A 14,068-nucleotide genomic window follows, 5' to 3' on the forward strand; every position below is an offset into this window, starting at 1 on the left:
TATGTACCCATCATAGCGGAGTGGCTATCTGACTTTAGCCCAGGGACCGAATTCAAGACTTTCCGATTGCTCTACCACACCTCTTGTTTACAGCATTCAGACAGGTATTTTTTCATAAATTAAAAAAAAATCCTTTACAGCATTAAATTTAATCTATTAATGGGGAATAATTCATTCTTTTCCTTGATAAGTATTTAGTGTGAATTATCTCTCTTAGTACGTTCATGACCCTATTACCTCTGACCTATTTAACAATAGGCCTAAAAAAGGTCTACCCCACTTTATTGTTTAACCCCTAACTTAAGTTTTTTTTAACGTTCTGCACCTGATTTTATGTTATTTTATAAGTAAGCTCATTAGAGTTTTATCATGTTAAAGTCAACGAGTACCTTGCGCCTATTTACCAATCTCAGTAAACAAAACGGAGTTTGTAATGCAGTAAAATGTGTAAGTTTTTGCTTTTTGTTGTAGATCTAGAAATCTAGAATCTAGAAAGTCAAAGAATCTAGATTCTAGATCTAGATCTAGATCTAACTAGATCTAGATTTCTAGGTCTAGATCTAGATTCTAGACGCAATGCTATGCATGCACTATGCACAATACATAATAATACTTTATCATAATACTTATCAGGGCCTATTACATAGATCTAGAATTCTAGATCTACCTGCAGCGGCAGTGAGCACCCAGAGCAACGGTTCTTCCTTCATCAGCTAGACTCTAGACTAACAATAAACATAATCATATAGATCTTGATCTAGAATCAAGATATAGATCTAGAAATTAGAAATCTATATTAAATTAGGCCCTAACTAAATAGATTCTAGATCTAGATATACGTGGCGTAGGCAGGGGTGGGGTTAGGGGGGGTCATAACCCCCCCCCCCCCCCCCCCATAGACCCCTCGGTATATATAAAAAGTTTGAGGGGGGGTGCAAATCGAAAGTTTGAGGGGGAGGGGGTGCAAATCGAAAGTTTGTCCCCGGGTAAAAATTGGAACCCCCCCCTTGAGACGATCCTGGCTACGCCACTGTACTGTAGATATAGTAAATAAACATGTGTCATGTGCTTACACAGTTACACATTTCATAACACAGTAACATGAGTAATTGAGTTATATTGAGGCCTACAGAGTTATAGACTATTACTATTTTTAATTTTTACTTTCGAGATAATGGCCCGTTGAGGGAGGGATACAATGGGCGCTAGGTTGATAGTGTTGTCTTTTCTCTAAATTGGAACCAAAACCAAAATCACCACTTAAACTTAAACTTCAAATTTAACCGTCAACGAAAAATGACATTGAAGATGGATTTTTATCCAGAATTGCCATTTTAATCGAATTTAAGCTTGATCTACACGTAGTTACTGCACATTGATACTAAATATAGTCATAGCCATACAACTTAACCTTGCACCTAATCTCATTCATGATAATAGTTGCATTTAGAGTTTCTTTTAGGCTACACCCCCCCCCCCCCATCCCCACACTTCAAAGCACGTCTACCATCTCATTCACTGAGATAGAATTTAAATCGAAAATATACTTTTACCAGTGTCTGCCTCCCAGAAAATTTAATTTTTCCCAATTTTGTTCTTATATTCCCTCAGAATTTCTATAGCAAAGATGCCAAAGTTGTGCCGTCACCCATTTATGAGCTGCGCATTTATCAAATTCTAGCCAAAGATTTCAAGAGCACCACAGAGTTATTCAAGCAGTATATCTCCCTGCGCACCAAGCATTCTAAGCTGTTGGGATTCTGGAATGGAGAGATTGGGGGTTCTATAACCCAACTTGTCCATTTATGGGAATATGGTAGGCTCCCAAACATTTTCCCTATGTTGTTGATTGATCCGGTTTAACTGTATTCAAGTCACATGTATGGCTAATCAAAAAGCCCATGCTATCAACCCAGGCCTAAACTTAAATTACTATATATTTCTATGTCTGACTTAACAAGGCGATGTACCTTTTTTTTAACTGTAGACTTTGTCCACTGTACCCTTTAAAGGACCAATTTTAAAGACTTAATCAGGGAAATTTGTAGAGGCTTAAGTGATTATCTCCCTGCTTGCAACTACATGTTTGATATAAATGTCTAAAAGGGTTAGTGGCTAATTAAGTTTGCTCCATAAAAAATGTCATATATTTCTTTCTCTCCTATATGGATTCTTTACTTAAGGTGCTTTGTTATGTGTTAATATGCTCTGTTTCTATTTTGAAAGCTTGTAAATATTGAAATTAATCTGGCATTGCTATAATTTATTTTCATGTATACATGTTTTTATGTACAACACTATCATGTATAAGTTTTCATGTATAACACATTTTCATTTATACAACATTTTCATGTGCACATCATTTTCATGTATACACCTTTTTCATGTATAAAATTCATGCATACATTTTCAGGTACACATTTTTTGTGTGTTGTATACAACAATTCATACATTCAACATTTTCATGTGCACATCTTTTTCCTGGACACAACTTTTTCATGCATACAATTTCATGTATACAGTTCATTTAAACATTTTCACATACTCAATATTTTTATGCATAGAAGATTTTCATGTAGGCCCAACCTACTCAGTATTTCAAGTATACAATATTTTCATGTACTCATTATTTTTATGTACACAACCTTTTCATGCATACAATTCATTTAAACATTTTCATGTACTCAATATTTTCATGTACCCAATATTTTCATGTACTCAATATTTTCATGTATACAATATTTTCATGCATACAACATTTTCATGCATTCATCATTTTCATTACATAAAATTTTCATGTATACATTTTCTTGTATCACAGCCGTTCATTTGATCGTAGGCGTGCACTCTCCTGGTTCTATTTATTGGACCATCTGATAATCAGTTAAAAGTTAGCACTATGGCTTTAACTTTGTAACTTTACTTGTAAATTACAGAAAGCTTAAGCCACAGGCGTAAAGTTCGCACTGGCATGATGGAGGATAAAGAGTGGACCACAGTTTTTCTGCCTAAATTGTTGCCAACAATTGATGACTGGACAAATGCATTGGTGGCACCATTGCCTAAATCTAAGCTCAATCTGGATTTGCCTTCAGAACCTGGAGGTACATATAAAAACTTAATGCATAACAGTCCCCTCAAGCTGGCTTATATATTGATCCTATGTGTAACTGTGGAAGCATAATCAGATAGTTACAATGAAATAAAAGAGGAACTATCCTGATAATTCTTTTATTCAAGGATCCCAATACAATTAAACATACTTGAAACATCTAAAAGTTATTAAACTGGTTCAACTCTTAAAAAGGTGTGTTTAGATTTATACATAGTTAGATTGGGGTTAAGGAACAGGTACACTTTGAGAGACATATTATAAATAGATAAATATAAAGCACTGTTAATAAATGTCTAGTTACACATTTGAGTTCTTGTTTAGTTTTGAAACATTTTGCTTTAATATTAGACTACAAAAAAATCATTCAGTGTTTTGTAAAATTTCATACTTTGTTTATTATAACTAACTATGCTTTAGTTCACTTTAAATTTATCTGAAAATAAAATTAATACATACTGTAGATTTAAATGAATAGTAGAGCACACAATTGGTAGGTTGGAAGTCCCATGCTCTTTTCCTTGACTCCAGTCCTTAGATGTCCCTGAGTAACCAAGATGTTATGGCTACCCACTCATTCCCCTCCTATGTGTAGGTCAGACAAATAGCTTAACTCTGCTTCATCTACTCTGTGGGACCATCAGACCTGGAAAAAAGAACTTATGAAATTTGAATTAATTCATTAATATTTTTTTAAACATACTATGTTTATTAAAATAAAGCATTGGTTTACATTTAGCTGTGTACCAGCTAGAGACCATTAAAGGATCAGCTACAAAACCTCACAGTGGAGCTCATAAAGGGGAGATATTGGTGGGCAGATTTGTGGGGGTGTTAGGACAAACTAATACAGGTAGGTGATTTGTGGGCGTGTTAGGACAAACTAATACAGGTAGGAGATTTGTGGGTGTGTTAGGACAAACTAATACAGGTAGGTGATTTGTGGGCGTGTTAGGACAAACTAATACAGGTAGGAGATTTGTGGGGGTGTTAGGACAAACTAATACAGGTAGGTGATCTTGGTTGGCAGATTTGTGGGTGTGTTAGGACAAACTAATACAGGTAGGTGATTTGTGGGTGTGTTAGGACAAACTAATACAGGTAGGAGATTTGTGGGTGTGTTAGGACAAACTAATACAGGTAGGTGATTTGTGGGGGTGTTAGGACAAACTAATACAGGTAGGTGATTTGTGGGTGTGTTAGGACAAACTAATACAGGTAGGTGATTTGTGGGTGTGTTAGGACAAACTAATACAGGTAGGTGATTTGTGGGTGTGTTAGGACAAACTAATACAGGTAGGTGATTTGTGGGTGTGTTAGGACAAACTAATACAGGTAGGTGATCTTGGTTGGCAGATTTGTGGGTGTTTTAGGACAAACTAATACAGGTAGGAGATTTGTGGGTGTGTTAGGACAAACTAATACAGGTAGGTGATTTGTGGGTGTGTTAGGACAAACTAATACAGGTAGGTGATTTGTGGGTGTGTTAGGACAAACTAATACAGGTAGGTGATCTTGGTTGGCAGATTTGTGGGTGTTTTAGGACAAACTAATACAGGTAGGAGATTTGTGGGTGTGTTAGGACAAACTAATACAGGTAGGTGATTTGTGGGTGTGTTAGGACAAACTAATACAGGTAGGTGATTTGTGGGCAGATTTGTGAATTTGTGGGCGTGTTAGGACAAACTAATACAGGTAGGTGATTTGTGGGTGTGTTAGGACAAACTAATACAGGTAGGTGATTTGTGGGTGTGTTAGGACAAACTAATACAGGTAGGAGAGAGGGGAGGTCTTGGTCGGCAGATTTGTGGGCGTGTTAGGACAAACTAATACAGGTAGGTGATTTGTGGGTGTGTTAGGACAAACTAATACAGGTAGGTGATTTGTGGGTGTGTTAGGACAAACTAATACAGGTAGGTGATTTGTGGGTGTGTTAGGACAAACTAATACAGGTAGGTGATTTGTGGGTGTGTTAGGACAAACTAATACAGGTAGGTGATTTGTGGGCAGATTTGTGAATTTGTGGGCGTGTTAGGACAAACTAATACAGGTAGGTGATTTATGGGGATGTTAGGACAAACTAATACAGGTAGGTGATTTATGGGGATGTTAGGACAAACTAATACAGGTAGGTGATTTATGGGGATGTTAGGACAAACTAATACAGGTAGGTGATTTGTGGGTGTGTTAGGACAAACTAATACAGGTAGGTGATTTGTGGGTGTGTTAGGACAAACTAATACAGGTAGGAGATTTGTGGGTGTGTTAGGACAAACTAATACAGGTAGGTGATTTGTGGGCGTGTTAGGACAAACTAATACAGGTAGGTGATCTTGGTTGGCAGATTTGTGGGTGTTTTAGGACAAACTAATACAGGTAGGTGATTTGTGGGCAGATTTGTGAATTTGTGGGCGTGTTAGGACAAACTAATACAGGTAGGTGATTTATGGGGATGTTAGGACAAACTAATACAGGTAGGTGATTTGTTGGTGTGTTAGGACAAACTAATACAGGTAGGTGATGGGGCATGGATTCAATGGAAAGTTAATAAGATGACAAATTGGACAGATGTAGTCCTTAAACAGTGTGGGACATTCTGATCTAGTGGTGGAATGTGCACTTGGATATCTGAAAGTCATGAGTTCATATCTGGTCTCAAGTCCTTGACTGAACTGCCCCCCTGTTCCCCATATAAATGTGGCGTTATGCATCTGTCTTAGGGAATGGGGGTGGGGGGATAGTGGTCTAGCAGCTGACATCCTATGGAAGTAATGCTCTTTATTTGGTCTGCCTGGCTTAAGACCAAGGCTTGAAACAGTTTCTCTCTTATAAGAGAACGATGGAGAGATTTATTATACAGACAGACCTTCATCAGATTCATGTTTTCCCTTCTGTACTCTAGACACATGGGGCAGGTACAGAAAGTTCTTTCCACTTTTGCCAGATTAGACAGACCATAGCTAGACAGCATCCAAGACCGTGACATCATACCGGCACTAATGTAGTTGGCATTTACATCTCATAGATATTTTGATTCCTGTGTTTCACACACTGTAGTAAGATAATGTTTTAGAACGAAAGTTGTGATTAACAAAAAATTCAGAATAAATTGTCTTTTGGGATTATACAGCCCAGAATGGCCATTGTAAATGTGTGTATTAAGCAATGAAAATAAGTTTTTTTAAATGATAGGATACTGGACTCTGTCTCTTTGCTGCATGGTGTCACATGATGGTGTGGTTTAAACACTCTGAGCTGTCACTCAGTATTTTAAAGTACTTTTATATTAGACATAATACAAAAATGTCACAATCCTTTAAGTTATCTAAGGGAAATAAGCATGCACAAATCATCAGTATTTATTGGTTATGGTTATTAGTTCAATTAACTTATGTACACCTTAGAAAGTGAGCTAAATTTTAGCATGAAACTTGAACAAATTATTTGTCCTTTAACAGAATACAGGCTATGGCGCTATGCAGACATTGATGATCTATTTGCTGCGTCCTGGAAGAGAGCATTAGGTAAGTTCGCTCGCCCTAGTTATGATATGGGGGCATATTGGGAAAAAAATTTTTTACAAGGGACTTATTTCAATTGCTCTAATCAATACTTACCCTGTCAATTATTTAAAACCTTACCATTAACTGGTCTCAAATATTGAAATTTTTAAAATGTACAATGTAACAATTGTTTGAATTTTGAGATTATTGGATTTTAAAAGGGAGATAACTACAGTCAATTTATAATATAAAAACTGCATTTATGCCTGTGTAAGAATAAGCAGTATAGCTCTATTTGTGGTTGATTTTTTTTTTTTTAAATGTTTATTTTTTTGACTAACATAAATTTTCATTTTTATTTTCTTGTTCTGAATGTTTTCTTCTCTAATATTCACTTCAACATGTGAAAACTTAATTTTTTGTGTGTGTTTCACAGATGAGCCTCAAGATGGAAATTCTCTATTGCTCTACCCCATTTCATTCTCACCACTTCAGTGATAAACTGCTTGTTGTTAGAAACTTTATTTGCCAGCATAATCAAGGTGTATCAAAGCTTTAATCAATGTAATGTTTCTGTTTACATCTTCAAGTTGTGATTTCTATTTATAGTATTCTAGTCCCAGTTTGATTTTTTGATGATATAACAATTTATATCCAACCAGTCTTAAAAATGTTTATTCTGCTGCTTTCAAAGCTTTCCTGCTATATTTTTGCTCTGCATTTAAAAAGAATTTTCTGTGTTAACAATTTTTTTGCTCTAATTATTTGTAAAATAAAAAATTGTTATGGTTTTAGTCTTTATTTTGATTACATTAATTAAAAGAACATTTTTAGCTATAGAAATTTTTATTGTTTTGGGGTCAGCAATAAGATGTTTAATACATCTTAGTAGAAAGAGTATGCTACTCTTATCAAGGTGAATGAACTCTATCAGGACTTGTATGTTGAGTATAAAATAAAAACAAAAAATATTATGTTATATATGATATGCTTGAGTCAGTCGTCTAGATAACAGGTTTGGTGGATAGGGGGAAGTGTTCATACTAAAACTTGGCCTTTTAATTTTTGTTAACTACAGTACATTCTGGAATCTCACCATCTGACTGATTGTTATCAAGGATAAATCAGTTCATGTAAAATGTTATAATTGCTTGTGTGTTGTGAGGATATCTACACAAATTTGTTATCTCTATAATCAATGAATGAAATAAATATTTTAAAACATTTGTCATGAATTTTTAGGTTTCTTTCCAATGTGATTGTTAATATCCGCTACATTGTCATATGCCCTTATTATTTCTCATGTGCCCAATGCATTGACTGCTGCATTGTCATGTGCCCATTACATTGTTATGTGACCATTACATTGTCATGTGACCATATTATTTGTCATATGACCATTACATTGTCATGTGACCATTACATTGTCATGTGACCATTACATTGTCATGTGACCATTACATTGTCATGTGACCATTACTATTCCTGTGAATTATATTGTCACATGATTGATCCTTTACTGTCAATGTTTTTCCTAGAGCCGTGTAACAAAAAGTCAATATATAAATAGTAAACACCTTATTAAGGTTTTTCATTATAGCTCCAGCTAAAATACATTGCAGTAAATAACACTAGATGACTTTCTGCACTTTCTCTGCACTTCTCGCATAAACCATCCAGCTGCATCCCATGTTTCCATCCTTCTCCCACATCCCATATTTTTTTATCCAACTATATCCATACCTCAATTACACCCAGCCTCACTCCATTTTCCACTCCTCATCCATTCTCCCAATCTATCCACCACACCCTGTATATTTACTCCACCTTCCTCCATCTGTCCATCCATCTCCCCCACATTCTGCATGCTCCACTGCAAAGCATTTTTTCCACCTCACATCTCCAGTACACCACCAACCCTACTCCACTGTACAATATCCTTCCACTTTGCTGTCACCACTATGGTTTATCCCACTTTGTCAAATCCCGTGGCCACACTTCTCCACCATACCCAAATGTCCACCCTACTATACCACATATAATCTTTCCACCTCATTTTGCTTCAACTTCACCACATTTTTTACTATACACTCCACAACTGTCTATATACTCTCCCTAAAAAAAACCCATCCCCCACCAGACTGTCAGACTAATCCACCACATCCCATTTTTATACTCCGCCTCACTCCATCACATCCCATCTTTCCACCCAACTCCACCCTACCATACTCCATCGACTCATCCAAGACCACACTCCATCTGTCCATCGCTTCCCCCCTCCTCTAACATCTCATGGAACTGTCTACTTCATGACATCTTCCACTCCACCATCCAAATCCCATTTTTCCACATCTCCACCAAACACAACTGTCTATATCCCCCACCCCTCACCCATCTCCTCTAGACTGACAAACTACCACTTTACATCCCATTTTTCCACCCATACCCACCAAACCCAACTGTCCATATCCCATATCCCCCACCCCCATCACCTCTCAAGCTATCCACCCCCAAACTGTCCACATCCCAGCTACCCCCCCCCCCTCACCCATCTCTCCCCCCAGACTGACGGACTATTCTACCACCCCATCCCATTTTTCCACCCATCTCCACCAAGCCCAACTGTCCACATCCAAGCTACCCCCCCCCCCCCCCCCAGACTGACGGACTAATCTACCACAGCGTTATCTGTGAACAACGTGTTGATGGCTTCACGTGACGGCTCACTTGTATGTAATTACGGCCGGACGCCCCACCCCCCGGGAGAGCCCGCGGACGTCAGTCAGATGTTATCTGGAGCGTGGTGCAGTCCAGGAGCTGTTGCACGCTGCCCGAGTGGTGTCAGGTGAACTGGTGCGGAACATCGACACCATCTGTTTAACACCTCTGTGATGGGGGTGGGGGGGGGATACGTGATAGCCCGTTGATGGGGAATCTAACGTTGTTTAGAGAGTAGGGTGGATCTAAGTAGCTATCTGGTGTGGCGTATGGTGGGTCAAAGTAGCTATCTGGTGTGGCGTATGGTGGATCTAAGTAGCTATCTGGTGTGGCGTATGGTGGATTTAAGTAGCTATCTGGTGTAGCGTATGGTGGATTTAAGGAGCTATCTGGTGTGGCGTATGGTGGATTTAAGTAGCTATCTGGTGTAGCGTATGGTGGATTTAAGTTATTATACAATGTGGCACATGGCGGATTAAAGTAGCTATGTGGTGTGGGGCATAGTGGATCCAAGTGATTATACAATGTGGCACATAGTGGATCTAAGTTATTATACAATGTGGCACATAGTGGATCTAAGTTATTATACAATGTGGCACATAGTGGATCAAAATAATTATACATTGTGGCACATAGTGGATCTAAGTTATTATACAATGTGGCACATAGTGGATCTAAGTTATTATACAATGTGGCACATAGTGGATCTAAGTTATTATACAATGTGGCACATAGTTTAACTAAGTTATTATACAATGTGGCACATAGTGTATCTAAGTTATTATACAATGTGGCACATAGTGGATCTAAGTAATTATACAATGTGGCACATAGTGGATCAAAATAATTATACATTGTGGCACATAGTGGATCTAAGTCATTATCTGATGTGAGTCATGGCGGATTTAAGTAACATTCTCATGCATAACAGGATGTTTTTAAAAAGCACTCGCATGTAAAACATGATAAATTTAAGTTACATTCTCATGGTAATATCATATGGTTCCAGCACTTTTCTTACCTCTATTCCGTAATATTCAAATGATATCTACGCTTCGTTCTATATTTTAAGTCCCCCCCCCCCCCCCGCTGCTCTATAATTGTAGTTCCCTCCACCCCTGCTCTCTAATTGTATCAGCATTCTGTATCTGTCAATGGCGTCACTAGGCCGGGAGTTGCAACATACCCACAACAATAGACCAAAGCTGTTGCACCAGATGGGGGCCGCAGATTGAGCCTATCACTTATCTCGGATGTTAATTAACCAGGCGACCTTAAACGCTTACTAATAGTTGATCCCATTTACTGCTGCATGCCATTAGATTTATGCTTCTTTAACTTCTCTTTTAATCGCTGTTGTGGAACAGCTTCATCCCGCCCCCCACCCCCCCCCCCCCACCCCTCTGACTATAATAAACACATATATAAATACAAACACACATGTACGTATATACATATACATACACATGTATACATACATATATACATACAAACATGTATACACGCATATACACACAGTCGGTAAATAACTTTCACTTTTTCAACTGGAGTCTCTGTTTCAGCTCAGCTCCTATTCTCTACCGTATTTTAGCGACAAGTGAGTTCACTTCAACTGCCTTGTTTTGTCTAGGTTGATCTCCAATCCTTACCATTATTCAATGCGATATATACAAGCTGTTACTTCGTTACATGAAAGTCATCAGTTTAAAATGCAAACATTTTCGATCGGACTTAAAAAGGCAACGTAGCAATTATGATAAGTGGGGTAGGGTAGATTTGTTTTCATAGCCCATTAACAGGGAATTTATTTTTCTTTTTTTTTTATAAGCGATGAAGAAAATAGTTATGCAGTCTTAAACGTCATGAAGCCAGAGGCGTAGCGACCCTTCCCGGCGCCCGGGGACAAAATTTCGATTTGCACCCCCCACCCCTCGAACTTTGCATTTGCACCCCACCTCAAACTTTCAATTTGGCGCCCCCCTAAGGTCGGCGCCCGGGGACATATGTCCCGCCCCCCCCCTCGCTACGCCTCTGCATGTAGCCCACTCTTACTTTCTATGTGTACAAAACTGTTTTAATTTTTATGTGTATACGCCCACGATATTAACAGATGTGTACAAAGTAGAATCTAAGCCATCATTTACAAGTGTAAAATCTCGTATCAACATGCTTATAAAAGCATATTATATTATGAATAAAATACTTAAAAAAAACTTTAAAAAAAAACACGTTTTTCTTGTAGACTAAAAAGTAGAAAATAAATTTTTCTTTTCTACTTCCTCGAGCTGTGCAGATTCTTGTGATGACTGACAAAAAACGTGGGTACGTTCACCATCAAATTTCCCGACCCATCTGCCCGACCCACGTTTTTTGTCAGTCATCACAAGAATCTGCACAGCTCGAGGAAGTAGAAAAGAAAAATTTATTTTCTACTTTTTAGTCTACAACTACAAGAAAAACGTGTTTTTTTTTAAAGTTTTTTTTAAGTATTTTATTTTCTCCTTTTTAGTCCGTTGCTACACATGAAAAACGTGTTTTTTAAAAAAGTTTTTTATGTAGTTTATTTTCTACTTTATCTAATGACTTGATTAAGTATGAATTGACTAAGTGTTTATAAATACACGGACTAAAAAAATCTTAAGCGACCAGGATTCGAACCTGGGTTGTCGCGGCCACAACGCGAAGTACTAACCACTATACGATCACGGCCAGCGCGCTCACATCGATTGGGGCCGAAGTAACTGTGTCAACAAGCCTCCAGTCTTGTCGGTATCTTTAGAAATGATGTCCTCAATTTTATGGTCCTTTGGGCGTAATTAAATTAAGCTAATTACGGTCTCTAATTGCTAGTTTTTATGATTGCATCTGAAATTGTTAGGCGAAAGTAACCTGCATGCCAAATTTCAGATCTATAGAGCAATCAGAAGTGGGCTAATTTTCGATGTCAATTTTAACAACAAACACATCCACGCGAAGCTGAGTTAATAATAAAATACTTAAAAAAAACTTTTTAAAAAACCACGTTTTTCTTGTGGACTAAAAAGTAGAAAATAAAATTTTCTTTTGTGCTTCCTCGAGCTGTGCAGGTTCTTGTGATGACTGACAAAAAACGTGGGTACGTTCACCATCAAATTTCCCGACCCATCTGCCCGACCCACGTTTTTTGTCAGTCATCACAAGAACCTGCACAGCTCGAGGAAGCACAAAAGAAAATTTTATTTTCTACTTTTTAGTCCACAAGAAAAACGTGGTTTTTTAAAAAGTTTTTTTTAAGTATTTTATTTTCTCCTTTTTAGTCCGTTGCTACACATGAAAAACGTGGTTTTTAAAAAAGTGTTTATAAATACACGGACTAAAAACTTGAGCGACCAGGATTCGAACCTGGGTTGTCGCGGCCACAACGCGAAGTACTAACCACTATACGATCACGGCCAGCGCGCTCACATCGATTGGGGCCGAAGTAACTGGGTCAATAGGCCTCCAGTCTTGTCGGTATCTTTAGAAATCATGTCCTCAATTTTATGGTCCTTGGGGCGTAATTAAATTAAGCTAATTACGGTCACTAATTGCTAGTTTTTATGATTGCATCTGAAATTGTTAGGCAAAAGTAGCATGCATGCCAAATTTCAGGTCTATAGAACAATCAGAAGTGGGCTAATTTTCGATGTCAATTTTAACAACAAACATCCAAACAAACAAACAAACGCGAAGCTGAGTTAAGAAAAACGTGTTAAAAACGTGTTAAAAACCATGATCGGAGTATTACAAAAGCTCGCGTGTACATGTCTATAAAAACCCATGCGTACAAGCCCACGTAAACTGGACTGTGTACAAACTAGACGAACTGTACACAGCCCAGTCTGGACGCTGGTGCCGGTACCGTGGTCGCTATCTCCACCATCAACAAGCAGGGCCTTTAATCACAGTAATCGCTCGCCGCCAGAGCCGCCATTATGTATTGTCTTTGTGGGCGTGGCCACGGGCTGATAACTCGCGAAAAAAAAAAAGAGAAAGAACTTTTATGGCGATTATCGCAGTGAGATGGGACGCGATATCCGCATGGATTTAAATACCTAATTGGCCGGTGACTCAACTATGCCTTGATGTGTTTTTGTCGGTGTTAAGAGCCTACATTACATGACGGTAATTCTCGGGGCAAGGAAGCCGCCGCTCTCAACAGCTGACTAGAGTGGTTTTACTTTCTTCTCGGCTTAACGTGTTTCATTAAATTGATAACTTACTGTTACGTCCACGTAAGAGCGCAGCGTTCAAAAGTTTAAGTAGCGCGCACTATCGCAATGAGGGGGGGGGGGGGTTGTTATCCATACATTATATGTCATTCTTTTAGTGACGATTTTTACCCCCCCCCCTCCCATTCCCTTCATTGTCACACTTCGTAAAAAAAAAACGGATCCCACTCCAAAATTGATTTTTTTTTCTTTCTAAAAAAATTATTTCTAAGCACAGTAAACAATTGAGTATTTTTTTATTACAATGTGCAGAACAGATTTTTTTAAAAACGCGAAAAAAAAAAACCAGCTGGCAAATATTCAGTTTCTAACAATTAAAAATTACTAAAGTGTGCCATCAAAGTTTTTGACCCCCACCCCATCTCCCTCGTCAAATAATTCCTACCAAAGTTTCTTATAGGCATCTCTTCGGGAAGCCCCCCCCCCCCCCCCCCCACGAAGTAAGTCTACCGCCCCTCGCTTTCCCCCCCCCCCCTCTACGAAAT

General features: G+C 38.2%; 1 protein-coding gene across 2 annotated transcripts; it reads left to right on the forward strand.

Moving 5' to 3' along the window:
• The first annotated feature begins 276 nt into the window (after positions 1–276).
• On the forward strand, positions 277–7,359 carry LOC131953227 (protein NipSnap homolog 3A-like). 2 transcript variants are annotated; one of them, XM_059316323.1, is made up of 7 exons: positions 277–447; positions 1,612–1,816; positions 2,937–3,104; positions 3,852–3,918; positions 4,624–4,670; positions 6,571–6,636; positions 7,052–7,359. In XM_059316323.1, exons 1-7 carry the CDS (start codon positions 370–372, stop codon positions 7,111–7,113), a joined length of 693 nt encoding a protein of 230 aa, XP_059172306.1. In that variant the 5' UTR covers positions 277–369; the 3' UTR covers positions 7,114–7,359. The 2 variants fall into 2 exon arrangements, with proteins under 2 accessions (XP_059172306.1, XP_059172305.1); XM_059316322.1 differs by lacking the exon at positions 4,624–4,670 and having other exon boundaries at positions 279–447; positions 3,852–3,965.
• Positions 7,360–14,068: the final 6,709 nt, after the last annotated feature.

The sequence above is a fragment of the Physella acuta genome, unplaced genomic scaffold (genome assembly GCF_028476545.2).
Source record: "Physella acuta isolate Inbredline_101_S28 unplaced genomic scaffold, ASM2847654v3 ptg000914l, whole genome shotgun sequence".
Classification (NCBI taxonomy): domain Eukaryota; kingdom Metazoa; phylum Mollusca; class Gastropoda; family Physidae; genus Physella; species Physella acuta.